Consider the following 14,154-nt stretch of genomic DNA (forward strand, 5'->3'; position numbering starts at 1 on the left):
GTGGAGAAGCAGAGCGAACAGTCAATAGGTGGTACCAGGTGGTACCAGGTGGTACCAGGTGGTACCAGGTGGTACCAGGTGGTACCAGGTGGTACCAGGTGGTACCGGGGCTTCGAGCTGCGTTGCGACTCGCGGTGACAGCCGATACCGTGTGTTACAGACATTCTTTATATCTGCCGGTGGGACCGACTCAGACTGCCTGTAGTGAACCGGGCTTTTAGCAGAATAATTAAGTTAAAGTCAGGAGTTTTCTCTTCAGTGAATCATTTCTGTGTTTAGAGGCGAGGCGGATTTTGTCCCTCTATTGCAAGGACGATTCTAAAAATATAAATAGAAACAGTTTTTCTAACGTCAACATCAGATCTACGTTTTTATTCGCAAACCAGTGTATGAAAAAAATATTCTTGCCCATAATTTGATAGAAGACACAGATCCGCCCCCTCCTCCTCCTCACCATGGACCCGATGTCTGAACAACATGGAGGCTCTGAGAGTCATTATTAGACTGAGGCAGTCAGACTAGGTTTTTTTTTTTTTTTTTACTAAGTTATTATATACCCTTCTGTCCAAAAGACCTCAGTCGCCTCAGCAGGTACTGTCTGCTCTGACATGTCCAGTAGAGAGCTTCAGTGTTATGAATCCAGTCCAGTTTGTTGCTCAGATGAACATCCGGGTAAGAGTCTTCTATCTCAATGTCCACTCCCTGAGCGTTCTGTCAGGTTGGTGGTCAGGAGGTGGTCCCACTTGCACCAGTCCATAAAGTCCTGTATGTCGTCTGAGTCATTGTCAAATGTGACAATGAGGCCGACTACGGCACAGTCGGAGAACGTCTCAAGAAGTTACGAGCTTTGGGTCTCCTACACATTTGTGTGCAACTGGGTGGAAAGTGATCTATGCTATAATGTCACTGACAGGAAAAGTATTGTATGACAACAACAAAAAATTCCAGTGTGTGAGGAGTTTATTTGTCAAAGGTTTAATTGGAAGAGTAAAATTAACAAGTGACAGAACAAACTCATCAGAGGCTGTCAGGTAACATCTGGGTCAAACTGAAACTCGTATACATCATGCATCACCAGGTGTCTGCCCTGAAGACAGACATAGTCTTCATCTCCACTGAGTTTCACTGCTGTCATGAAACCATAAAAACAGCAAGTTGTTGCACTTTTCTGTTGTGGGATTATGATGAACACTGATCAACCAAACATTTCATTTGTACGAGCTCCAGTCAATGTCTGGAGTTGCATAACTCTTAATGTATCTCAAGGTTCAATGGAAAACGTTAACTACCGTAGTTTCAGGTTACCAGTTTGTTGTTTTAGCTTCATGAATCTCTTCAGCAAAGCTAAAACATTTTATAATTGTGCCTTTGACCTAAAAGCTGTACATTTATTTTTGGATTTCTGGATTTATTTATCTGATTTAGCTAGAAATATGTAGTTGAGATACAATCTGTATTGCCAGGAAGTTCATGTCAAAATAGCAACACAGGGCTGATCTAAACCTGACAGAACCTTATCTTTCACCTTTTGCAGCTTTCAGCAACAGAGCACCTTGACCTAACATGGTCTTAAATACATGAAGCAAAGACTGTAGCAAAGTTGCGTTTTGTTTATGTGTGACTGTCAGTCTTATATGATATGGTTATGTAAACATGCAGCAAAGACACAGCATAGAAAGACATAGAATAATTTTATCCATAACAACATAATCTCAATCATTTTAATCAAACAACAACCCAGGGATATGGAGTTGGTTCCATCAGCATCCCAGGATCCACAGGAAACAGTTTGGCTTTTAGAGCAGCCTAGATGTAGAAAGTAAATACTTGCGTAAAAATTAAATAAAAGTTAGAATACAGAAGAAGAACAAATTGGGAAGCTGGAAAGAAAAAGTAATCATATCACGACTTAGAATTGGCCATACAGGATTTAATAGTTTTACTTTTCGAGAAGTGAAACATGAAACAAGGACTTAATTATTGCAATCAGATGGAGACAGTGGGACATGTCTTATTAGAATGCACCAAATATTCAGAGGGACGTCGACATTTAAAGTCAATACTAAAAGAGAGAAAAAGGGATTTTCTGATATTTTTTAAAGAAATGAATCAAAAACTATCCATCCATCCATTTTCTGTACACCCTTCTTCCCTAAATGGGGTTGGGAGGGTTGCTGGTGCTTATCTCCAGTTGCGTCCTGGTTCACTCTGGACAGGTCGCCAATCTGTCGCAGGGCAACACAAAGACATACAAGACACACAACCATTCACACACACCGAGGGAGAATTTAGAGAGCCCAATTAACCTGACAGTCATGTTTTTGGACTGTGGGAGGAAGCTGGAGAACCCGGAGAGAACCCACGCATGCACAGGGAGAACATGCAAACTCCATGCAGAAAGACCCCGGGCCGGGATTCGAACCCTTCTTGCTGCAAGGCAACAGCTCTACCAACTGCGCCACTGTGCAGCTCAAAAACTATCATAAATAAATTAATTAGATTTTTCAAAACTACTGGGTTATTTAATCATTTTGAAAAGTATGTGTATGTGCGTGTGTGTGTGTGTGTGTGTGTGTGTGTGTGTGTGTGTGTGTGTGTGTGTGTGTGTGTGTATGAATTTTCACACTCATACACAAAATTGAGGTTCCTATTGTTAAATTCCCTCTGAGCAAATGGAGTGGAAAGCGGAACCAAAATATGCGAGTCGGCTTCAGTTTCCACCCGGCGTGTAAACAACTACGGAACGCAGCGGAAGAAGGTCCATCGTGCAGAAAGGCTGACCATGTGCTAACGGCGTTAGCGTTCTGCTGCTACGTCTTCTCGGTTTACTTCCCAACATGGAGAACATTACAGACGGGACATGGGACACATTACCTGTTCAACTAAACGAGAAGATTTTACAAACACTTGAGGAAATGAAATTTACTTACATGACACCTGTACAGGTAACTTTCTTTTTAGCCTTAAATTCCTGTTTCAATCCATGCTGCCCTAAAACTCCACCTGTCTTACTGATTGATCTTTTTTCGTTATAGTCGGCTTGTATTCCACTGTTCATGAGCAATAAAGACGTTGCTGCTGAGGCGGTGAGTGTCTTTACAACAAGTTCTTTGAAGAGGCTGAGACGGAGCAAGATGTAGAACTCTGAACTAGTAGGATTTACTGACAAATTGATTCTGGGTCACGAAGAAATCCAGGAGACGTTGAACGGTCAAATGTGTTAATCTCGTGTTGAGCTAGTAGTTACAAAAATGACAAAATAAGTACAAGGTACCAAAGACATCTGCGAGATCTCTGTCATGTGGATAAATATATCTGATGATGGGAGCACTGTGATGATAATGATAAACTTACAGCACTACTGGTCCTTTTAATCACTTTTTATTGGAACAAGCATTTGATAAAGATTCTTTCTTTTTACAAATGAAATCTGAAGGAAAAGAGTCAGAAACGGTTTATGGTATCCAAACGGGACAAAGAGTAAAACTTTTTATATAGGATGAAAAAAGTTCGTTTTTTTAATGGCACAGTGGTGAAAAGTCTTGGTTTGGGGATTTTATTTCCATTCATCAAACTTCACCGATTAACATGACCGCACCATGAATTCCTGTTTGTAGACGCTCTGTATCCAATCAGACGGAAGAGTTCAGTTTGCACATGTGCAGAGCTGATAGGTTCATAATTCAGAATTATGGACTTTTTTTTATCTAACTGAAATGTGAATGAAATTCATAAAGGTTTATGGTTATAACATGACAAAATATGAAAACGTTCAAGAGGTATAAGTGCTTTCAAGTTGCTCTGTATATTTAACATATTGATTTGGCTCCCTCTGCTGGCGGCTATATGAATATGCAGCTTGGATCCAACTGTAGATATTAAATATGATAGAAGATCAAAACTGAGGATATAGAGGTGTTGTAATTAACGAAATTATGCAAAAATAGTTATTTGGAAAAGATCGAGAAGTTGTGCTGCCATGACAACCAGTCGTTTCTTAAGGTGTTTGCTGTTTCGCTTCAGGTCACCGGCAGCGGGAAGACTTTGGCTTTTGTCATTCCTATTATAGAGCTGCTGCTGAAACGCGAGGAGAAACTCAAGAAGAAGCAGGTAACCATGACACCGAATTAAAAAAACATGGCTACTTCAGTCTATGTGTTTTTTGGGGGGGGATGCAGTGAGGTTTGCTGTCATGTAGGATCTGCTGAAAAGTTCAGGTGTTGTGTGCAGGTCGGTGCTCTGGTGATCACTCCCACACGAGAACTGGCCCTGCAGATCAGTGAAGTGATGGGGATGTTTATCCAGAAGTTTCCAGAGTTCACGTGAGTACATAAAAAAAAAAAAATCTGAGTGAAATGTTGTAGATTGGAATTGTTTCAAACTGAGCAGACAGATTTAACTACAAGCATTTTTTTAAAAATCAATTTGCACTCAATAATCAATTTCACCTTTTGATTCTCAGGCAGATTTTGCTGATTGGTGGCAGCAACCCAGCAGAAGACGTGGAGAAGTTTACAGAGCATGGGTATGTGACGGATTTCAGTCCTGCTTTAACAGGATAAAAAGCTGAAAATAAACAGACTTCCAAATATTTTTTATAAAAAAAAAAAAAAAGAAAGATTTACCTCAGTGGTGGCAACACCATTAATCCACTAACAGCAAGCTAATTTTTTGTTGAGCTCTTTAGAGTTTTTGCTAACATTGAAAACATTTGTTCCAAAGAATCACTTTCTCAAGAGCAAACATACAGGTAGGTGTGTCATGATACACACTTACCTGTGTATCAACTATCGCTCACTGTTGAGAGCGATAGTCTGTGTTGCAACACATGTCGGGTAACAGCATTTACTGCATTAGCTTCCACTACTTACCATATTATTGTAGTGCCTTAGCACTGGCTTCTGCTAAATGTGATCTTGTTTTACCGCTTTAGCATTAGCTTATGCTAAATATCTTGTTTTACCGCTTTAGAATTAGCTTGTGCTAAATATCATCTTGTTTTATCACTTTAGCTTTAGCTTTTGCTAAATACCATCTTGTTATACTACATAAGCTTTTGCTAAATCTTATTATACATCTTTAGCAATAGCTTCTGCTTAATATCAACCTGTTATACCACTTTACCATGAACTTTTGCTAAGTACCATCTTGTTATAGCACCTTAGTGTTCGCAGAATTAATGTTTATGATTAGTGCTGTAGTCCTCAGCATTAGGTGGGAAAATGGTAGAAAGTGATTATCATGCTGCAACGTTCGTTTTACGTTTCTTTTCAGTGGCAACATTGTGATTGCGACGCCCGGCCGCCTGGAGGACATGTTCAGGAGGAAGTCAGAGGGGCTGGAACTGGCCAGCGCAGTCCGGAGCCTGGATGTTCTGGTTCTGGATGAGGCTGACAGGCTGCTCGATATGGGCTTTGAAGCCAGGTACGAATCAGCAGGAAAGATGGAGGAAAGATCCTATTCCAGGATGTCTGCGCACACTTAAAAAGTCTTAAATTTATGTATCTAAAATTAAGGCCTTAAAATGTTTTAAAGCCCCTTAATGTGTCTTGTGTCGTGTCAGGACTATTCAATTTTTTTATATTCTATGTATTTTGTTTTTCTTGCGCTAATTTTCTGTCATGTTAAGTTTGAGTCACCTGCACACATTTTCATTGTGTTCTGTGGTTGTGACTACCAGTAACTAGCTGTTAATATATACATCTTTGCTAACTATAGCAAGCTAACTTTTTTAAGCTCATCATGGGTAGGTATAAATTTATGTCTTATTGTCTTTTGTAAATTTCTGTCATGATGCAGGTCCTAAATTTAAATCATAATGGTCTTAAAAAAGTCTTAAATTTGAGTTGTTGAAGCCTGCAGTAACCGTGTATTAATAATACAGTGTGGATATTAAAAAATGCAAGTTGGCCTTAATTACGTTAATCAACATTTCTGTCAGGCCAAAATTTGAGTGGTCTGCACACGTCATCTATAAGATTGCCAGACAATCTACCAGTAACTAGCTGCTAACATACCGCTAGCTAGTTTTTTTACGCCCATCAACTGCAAATTTATTGGAAAATTTATCATCTTTATTACATTTCTGTCATGATGGAGGTCTTTAATTTATAATGGTCTTAAAAAGTCTTGCATTTTTTAAATTATTATTATAATATTCTCTTGGTTTTGGACTAAATCTGGTCCTAGCCAACCAGGGTGCTCCAGGTTCAGATGTTCTGTGTTTCACCACACTCCCTCCCATGTGTGTGCAGCCTGAACAGCATCCTGAGCTACCTGCCCAAACAGAGACGGACGGGCCTGTTCTCTGCCACCCAGACTCAGGAGCTGGAGAAGCTGGTGAGGGCCGGCCTCAGGAACCCCGTCCGCATCACCGTCAAAGAGAAAGGTCAGGCTGCCTCGGCCACCCAGAAGACCCCGGCCCGCCTCTCCAACTACTACTTCGTGAGTGACGAAGCGAACGGCCCGTCGTTCAGCCCACCACGTGAAGACGGCAACGACAAAAGACATGCGTGTGCTGTGCTTTCAGATTTGCAGAGCAGAGGACAAGTTCAACAACCTGGTGGCGTTTCTAAGGCAACACAAGCATGAGAAGCAGCTGGTCTTCTTCAGGTTTGACTGAGTTTATTTATTTGTGGTTTTTGGTTTTGTTTAATTGATTATTTGTGTAAAAAAAAAAAATAATTCTGGTTGTTGTGTTTTATTTAGGATGTTTAATGTATTACTAAAACAATAGTTAGTTGCAGCTCTCATACAGATACACATTTGATCAGTTTTTGAATTATAAGAAACCACTTGATATTTACACACTATTTAGCAGTAGTCTTCTTCCTTCCTTCTGTTTTACCATTGTCATCATGTTGTTATTTTAGTGTCATTATTGTCATCATTAGTTTTTTATTTGTCATATAACACTGATTATGAACTCTACTAAATGGTCAACGTTGTCACGGTGTTGGTAATTATTCCAATGCTGTAAGCGCGGTTATTCTTTATAGTCGTTAATTATAATAATATTATTTGGAGGTTCTTAAGAATAGTAAATTGAACAGACATATTAATACCAATATATGTTTTTAATGACAAATTTCTGATAATTGATGCATCTGCAAGCGACATATTTCATTAAACTGAGATAACTGGTAGGATTAAATAAATGTTCACTTCTTTTCATCCTTTCCCCAACAGTAGAGTAATGGTAAACTAATTGTTTTGTTCCTGGTTGTGTATGCACACGTTTTCTCTTTTTTTTAAAAGCACCTGCGCCTGTGTGGAGTACTTTGGCCGAGCCCTGGAGTCGCTGGTCAAGAAGGTCACCATCCACTGCATCCACGGCAAGATGAAAAATAAGCGCAGCAGTATTTTTTCAGACTTCAGGGCCTTAAAGAGGTAGAAATCCGCCGCCCTGCAGTAAATCTGTACCGTCGCGTGTTTGTTTTTGAAAGTGTTGTGACGTTGCAGCGGGATCTTGGTGTGCACCGACGTCATGGCCAGAGGCATCGACATCCCCGACGTGAACTGGGTTCTGCAGTACGATCCCCCCAGCAGCGCCAGGTTGGTGCAAACAGTTTTAAAAAAATACGAACCAAAGTTGTCCTTTTTTTAAAAAACTTGAGGTTGGGGACTATTTGTTTTGGCGGATTAATACATTGCAGAATGACTAATCCTGTTAGCTTAAACATTAAAACACTATTACTTCTCTAACTACTTGGCTCCAACCATTTTTTCCCGTCTGCTCAGCCGTTCATTCTTTTTTTTTTTTCCCTTCAGTGCTTTTGTGCATCGATGTGGGAGAACAGCGCGGATCGGTAACTATGGCAACGCCCTCGTCTTCCTGCTGCCAATGGAGGAACCCTATGTCAACTTCTTGTCCATCAACCAGAAGGTGAGTATGAACTTGGGTCCTGCAGCAGTTTTCAAAGCCGTCGGCAACAAGACCATGCAGGAGTTCATACGCTGCTTAATCTGATAACTGATGGTTTAGAATAATTGTCTAGAACTCACTCGGATTATCCAGCTAAAATATTGCTCAGCATAAAGTCACTCAGAGGAGGATCAGAGCCACTGTGAAATGAAATCCTCAGAAAAAGTTACAAATTCAAATTCTGAGTGAGAATTAAACAGTTTTGGTGTTTTTTCTCTATTTTTCTCTTGCTAATGCTGATCTGCTACGAAGTCCCTTTGGGGACATAGAGAAAATTAGAAAAACATTTTTGCATTCTTTTGCAATAAATGACCTAATTCACCCTGGTCTATTTTGTATACACAAATGTCTATTTAAAATTGCAATGGCAAAAATGTTTTATTCCTGTTGTATTTTATGATATTAAAGTTCTTTAAGAGAAACCAGAACTGGTTGATAATCGGTGAATCTCTGCAGGACGTTGGTCAGGAAGTGATTGGGTTAACGGTATTTCTTGTGACCTGACCAGTGCCCGCTGCAGAAGATGTCTGCTATAAAGGACGTGGTGGACGTGCTGCCCAAGGTGAAGGCCATGGCCCTGGCCGACCGCGCCATGTTCGACAAGGGCATGAGGGCCTTTGTGTCGTACGTCCAGGCTTACGCCAAACACCAATGCAGCCTCATCTTCAGAGTAAAAGGTGACAAATCCTCAAAGACAACTGTATTTTTTTTATTATCCCCAAACACAACAAGAAAATTAAACCCTCTCATATTGGTTTTTTTTTGCGTTTAGATCTGGATTTTGTGTCCCTGGCCAACGGCTTCGCGCTGCTCCGCCTGCCGAAGATGCCGGAGCTGAAGGGGAAAACGTTTCCCGACTTCGTGGAGACGACGGTGAACACGGACAGCATCCGCTACAAGGACAAAAACAGACAGAAGCAGAGGCAGAAGATGCTGGCCGAGCTGAAAGACAAAGAGAAGACGGAGCTTCCCAAGAAGAACTTCGTCAAGAACAAGTCCTGGTCCAAGCAGAAGTGCAAGAAGGAGCGCAAGAAAAAACGCGCCGCCAAAAGGAAACACGACGAGGTAAACTCTGTTTGGGGGAAAAATGAAGCATCAAAGCTGCAGCGTGCAACTTTTATAAAAGAAATATATATACATTTCTTTTACATATTTGTTGAAACTACCGATCTCCAGCTAGCATAGTCTGTCATGAATGCTAAAGCTAGTTACCATGGCTACTAGATAAACAGTTTTCCTTTAACGGTAAGCTGTTTCTCCACCATTAGCACATTTAGCAGCGCGTTCACGTGCTTGATTAGCAGCGCTAAGACCCTCCTCCTGGCTCATATTGGTTGTTTTGGACCAGGAATGTTGCATTTCTTCAGACAGCCATAGTAGCTGAGGGAGGAGGTGGAAGAGATCGACCTTACCTCATAGTGACAGTTTTAGCAAATATGTAAAAGACATACTCTTCATAAAAGTTACGTACTGCAGCTTTAAGACGGGACGGGACGTTCTCACGGCCTCTATTCTGCCTCTGCAGGACTCCGACATGGATGAAGAATACATGAAGGAGCTTTTAGAAGACACTCGCCTCCTTAAGAAACTAAAAAAAGGCCAGATCAGCGAGGAAGACTTCGAGCAACAGCTCACAAACTCAAAGCAGGAGGCAGGCGGACCATAAACGTCTGTTTTATTGTTTAGCAAAGTGACGCGGTTATAAATAGAGTTTGATGAGTTCGTCGCTGACGGCCGACGGGGTGAGGACCCCCAGGTCTGTGAAGAGCAGGGTGATGAGGGAGGGGGGCGTGTAGTCGATGACCGGGTGCTCCTCCGACAGGTTCCGGCTGCTCTTCAGGGTGTCGGCCTTGTACTGTGCGGGACAGGAAGCACAAGTCAATAAATCTGGATAAAGGGACGGAAAATCCTTCAAAATATAAAAATAAAAACAACACACAAAATAAGGAAGCCGCACCTTAAACTTAACGGGGACGTCCTGTTGGTTCAGCGGATACAGGCGAACAAATTTAAAACTTTCTGCAACGACGTAGAAGGGCTTGTTGTGAGCCTTGGAGCACAGAGCCATCTGATAGGTGCCGATCTGGGGAAAAACACACACACACACACACATACTCTGGATTCTGTTGGAAACGTACAACTGCCCCGTGTTCACACAGACCTGATCTGATCTGTGTATTCAGCTCCCTCCAGTTTGAGTTTTATCTGGGGCGGCGAAGGAAACGCACCTTGTTGATGATCCCTCCGCTCTCGACGACTCCCTCTGCTCCCACAATGACCAGGTCCACCTTCTCCAACACATACCTGGAAGACGGAAAACTGAAACTGAGCAGCTTTTAAAAACAGGTTCATTGAAACAATGTAAACGGAAATATTAAGCATTTTTCCTCAACGTTTGCAACCATCCGATCTGTTATTTTAAATACTGAAACAAAGTTTATCATCTAGTGGTGCATCAATAAATCAGCTCAGATTTTCTTTTTTTTTGGGCGAAGGGCCAATAATTACTTGAGAAATCGATTTTATCTGAACATTAAAATGATTTCTAAAATACTGAAAGAAAAAACTTACCTGGACTTTTTTTTTTTTTTTTTTTTTTTTTACAATTTATACATTGTACATATTGTGAAAATAACACTAACAAAGTAAGTGTCATTTTCACATTTGTCATCGACTGACCAGCAGAAATCTTTTTTTTTTTTTTTTTTTACAGCTTTATTTTCATAATGGAACTGAAGTAGTTTATTTTATCTTAGAAATGTATTTTCCAGTTGGATATTTCCAATTAAAAAAAAAACCCAACCAGAGATGAAAGAATGACTCAATAAACCATGTGTGTTCCCCCCTCCAGCTCAGAACCCCAGAGTAGCTCACCCTACAGCTGCATCCAGCACTACCGTTACAGGAACGTTGAGTTTCTTCAGGGCCTCTGCCATCTGCCGTCTTCAACAAAAGGAGAAAAAACAGGGAATCGTTTAGTGTCCTCTGAGAAAGACACCAGTCCCCGCTCACTGGCTCACCCTGCGGCGTCTGGCTGCGATTCGGTCACATAAACGGAGAAGCGCTTCTTCTCCGCCGCGGCTTTCTCCAGCACCCGCAGGACCACTCTGGAGTACGAGTGAGTCAGGATTTTCTGAGAGGATTGGCAGAGGGGGAAACAAAAGGCACGAGGTGAAGCGAGCGCAAAGAGCAAGGAGACGAGACGGGACCGGTACTTACAGCTCCGTCTTTGATGAAGGTGTGACAGAGCTTAGCGACTTTGTTCCTGGACATTGAGATCTTCTCTAGAAATAGTTCTCCTCTTTCCTCCATCACCTTCTTACAGCGAGACAAATCCTGCAGAGAGATACACCTGTTAGGGAGCGCAGAGACTGATCTGGGTTAAGAGCTTTTAGTTTGGGAAAAACATGGATCACATCGCTGTAAAATTGGGTCAGATTTGTTGGTGATGCAAAAAAAAACAACCCCGTGAAACATGCATCACCTGATGCTCCAGGGACGTGAGGCTTATGAAGCGCAGGAACAGCTCTCCTCCAGAGGACACGGCCACAGAGGAGTCCTCTCCCTTCAGGCAGTCTGTGGCCCACGTCAGGCTCTCCCTCAGACCCAGGATGGTTTCACCTGGACGGACAGACGGACATTCGGACTGAGCCAAACACATTCACATCACGATTCAGGCTGCAACTAACTATGATTTTGACAATTGATTAATCGGATATAAAAAAAAAAATTGCTATGTTTTGTAGATTTTTTTTTTTACACATAAGAAATACAACAAAATACCCACAAACAAAAAAAAGAACATAATTCAATATAAGTCAAAGTTTTTAAATAAGATCATTTGATCATTGATCATTTGTAGCAAAGAATTATTATTATTATTAATAAATGGTTAGCAAAGGGTGGTTAATATATTTTTGAACAGACTTTAAGCCAAGGGAAGCTAAAATTGCTGGGGTTGCTAGGTATCATCGCCATACCCTCAGATTATGACTTCATTATCTGAAGGTTTTTGGAACGGCTCATTTTCCAGACATCAAAATACATTAACTTACTGCCAGAAAACAGCTGGGTGGGTGTTTTTAAGGACTTAATCTGTTTTTAAGAAGCAGTAGAAAGCCAAAATAGAAGTATAAAAACATGCAAAGAGTGAATTTTGCACAATAGTTCCCCATTAAAATAATAATCACTCTTAAAGTGAAACAAACTGACTGACTTTAACTAATCTGGACATGTTGACTCCATTAAAGTTTTTTTTATAATTACATAAGGTAAGGTAAGATAACTTTATTTATATAGCACACTTTCAAGAATCGATGCAATTCAAAGTGATTTACATAAATTAGAAGGAAATACAAAAAAAACCCCTCTGGTTTGTAGAATGTACTTTTCCATCGATCATCTGAAAAACCCACCTTTGTCTCTCTTGAGGAACTCTAGCAGGGTGCGGATGGCTGCCACGGCAGAGGCCATGTCCGGGTCTTTCCTCATCTGAGCCCTGAAGTACTCCACCAGTTCTGACCAGAGACCACAACCAGACAGACAGATTCGGCATCACCGAGAATCACACGCAGCAGGGGACGGGACTCCAGGAGAAACTCACCTTCTTCATTCATTTTCAAATCCAAAATGGAGACAAAAACTCTTTAAGGTCAAAACAAACCCCGAAATCGTTTATCACTATTTATTATAGATATTGTTTTACAGGACCAGTCAGTTCGCAGACGTCTGTCACCCGCCAGAACCAAACCCACTGCGACGTTGCTGAATTAAATTACTTATAAATGTTTTAAATGTATATATATTAAGCCTTTAATAATATCAGCAATAGTTACAAATGGCCAAATTTTGTCTAGAAATACGTGCCAGTCGCCTTCTGCTGAACTACACACTGTTAGCTCATGCAAAGTTCTGCCTGTTGACGTGTCGCAGATTGACGACGTAAACCTCGTGTCAGCTTCACTGACTGCTCAGAAAAATAAAACTTTGGAGTTAAAGGGAGACACATTTTAATGTAGGTGGTGGGGAAATAAAATTTGAACATAGAAAGCTGCCTAGTTTAGAGCAACAAAGATACGCGGAGCGCCTCAGCAAAAGAGTAACATAAAAAAACACGCTAACCTGACTTGAAAACGGTGAAAAACTATCAAATAAAAAACCTTTAAAAAGCAGCACAAACATCAGAGGAACATCAATTTGAAATCGGTATTTCACAAAGACTTTATTATCTTAGGTACACAGAAAAGCATTTAAGATGCGTCCTGGATGTTTTTAGAATTATTTTCTCAGTTAAATGTAATACATTGTGATTCTTTCTAAGGTTTCTAGCAAAGGAGGTACATCCTGCAGTTTTATTTTTCCATCACCAGAGGGCGACGTTTTCCGTTTCTTGTTTCCCTCGGGTTGTTTTTCCCCCCTTCTTTATTCTTCTTAAATTGTACCATTTCTAACTTAGCAGTGACACAAAATAAAATTAGTAAATAAAGTAAAATAAAATAATAATGCCCGTCAAAGTTGTTGGATTAAATAAAGAAACCCTCTTCAAACTCTCATTCCTCTCTTACGGACAAGAATTTTCTTCATTGTTAATTTGATTCCTAATCTGCATAATATAGATGTAAAATAATAACATGGTCAACAGCAACAGAAAGAAAACTTCCTACAGTAAATATAAATCTTGAGTTCAAAGGTCAGAGGTTTCTTCAGACTTCCAGAGGCGACCCTTCCTCCCCACAGGCCTCAGCATTTACAGCAACTCTTTAAAGAACCTGGATATCATGAGTTACATTTACTTTCCTTTTGGGCTCAATAATGTATTTTTAATTTGATTTTAAATATGAGAAATAAAAGCATGAAAACAATAAAACTAAAAATATGATGATCTAAAAGTAAATGCTTCAAAATTTCAAAGGTTTCAAAATGAACAAAACAAAGGACTTGCCAAAACCTTAGTTGTATAATGAGAATGAAGGCATTAAAAAAAATAAACAGATGGATAAAAGATACAAACCAATGAGAAAAGTAAACCATCAAAATGAAGATTTTCAAAGAAACAACACTCCTGAGAATTTCTTTACTTCACATTTTGCCCCAAACGTTGTTGCTTTTTGGTGCTGATTTTATCTGATAGACTGACACAAAGTAGCCCACATCTGAAAAGCGGGAATGATAAATGGGATTTAAAATTATTTACAAGAAAAACATGAAAGGAGTGTTTTGGATTTATATTA

General features: G+C 40.3%; 2 protein-coding genes across 3 annotated transcripts; one reads left to right on the plus strand and one right to left on the minus strand.

The window, feature by feature from the left end:
• Positions 1-2,666: 2,666 nt before the first annotated feature.
• ddx55 (DEAD (Asp-Glu-Ala-Asp) box polypeptide 55) lies at positions 2,667-10,402 on the plus strand. Its single transcript, XM_044096660.1, has 14 exons — positions 2,667-2,945; positions 3,036-3,086; positions 4,024-4,110; positions 4,231-4,322; positions 4,463-4,525; positions 5,275-5,424; positions 6,255-6,444; positions 6,530-6,612; positions 7,258-7,389; positions 7,462-7,554; positions 7,771-7,885; positions 8,433-8,601; positions 8,697-8,989; positions 9,450-10,402. The coding sequence occupies exons 1-14, from the start codon at positions 2,838-2,840 to the stop codon at positions 9,588-9,590; spliced, it is 1,767 nt and encodes a 588-aa protein (XP_043952595.1). The 5' UTR covers positions 2,667-2,837; the 3' UTR covers positions 9,591-10,402.
• On the minus strand, positions 9,583-12,911 carry eif2b1 (eukaryotic translation initiation factor 2B, subunit 1 alpha). Of its 2 annotated transcripts, XM_044096663.1 has the most exons (9): positions 12,528-12,911; positions 12,340-12,441; positions 11,409-11,545; positions 11,144-11,260; positions 10,945-11,057; positions 10,799-10,867; positions 10,153-10,228; positions 9,882-10,007; positions 9,583-9,779 (listed from the first exon to the last, which is right to left on the minus strand). In XM_044096663.1, the coding sequence occupies exons 1-9, from the start codon at positions 12,538-12,540 to the stop codon at positions 9,624-9,626; spliced, it is 909 nt and encodes a 302-aa protein (XP_043952598.1). In that variant the 5' UTR covers positions 12,541-12,911; the 3' UTR covers positions 9,583-9,623. The 2 variants fall into 2 exon arrangements, with proteins under 2 accessions (XP_043952598.1, XP_043952597.1); XM_044096662.1 differs by having other exon boundaries at positions 9,583-10,007.
• Between the last annotated feature and the right edge of the window lie 1,243 nt (positions 12,912-14,154).

This window comes from Gambusia affinis, linkage group LG17 (assembly GCF_019740435.1).
Source record: "Gambusia affinis linkage group LG17, SWU_Gaff_1.0, whole genome shotgun sequence".
Lineage (NCBI taxonomy): Eukaryota > Metazoa > Chordata > Actinopteri > Cyprinodontiformes > Poeciliidae > Gambusia > Gambusia affinis.

Excerpts from the sequence above, each read along its gene's own strand:
- eif2b1 (XM_044096662.1), bottom strand. Across the intron at positions 11,546-12,339 it reads GTTCCTCAAGAGAGACAAAG|GTGAAACCATCCTGGGTCTG; the intron begins GTGGGTTTTTCA and ends CTGTCCGTCCAG. Across the intron at positions 11,058-11,143 it reads CCTTCATCAAAGACGGAGCT|AAAATCCTGACTCACTCGTA; the intron begins GTAAGTACCGGT and ends CAATCCTCTCAG.
- ddx55 (XM_044096660.1), top strand. The coding sequence starts at position 2,838 with ATGGAGAACATTACAGACGGGACATGGGACACATTACCTGTTCAACTA. Across the intron at positions 4,526-5,274 it reads GAGAAGTTTACAGAGCATGG|TGGCAACATTGTGATTGCGA; the intron begins GTATGTGACGGA and ends GTTTCTTTTCAG. Across the intron at positions 6,613-7,257 it reads AAGCAGCTGGTCTTCTTCAG|CACCTGCGCCTGTGTGGAGT; the intron begins GTTTGACTGAGT and ends TTTTTTTAAAAG.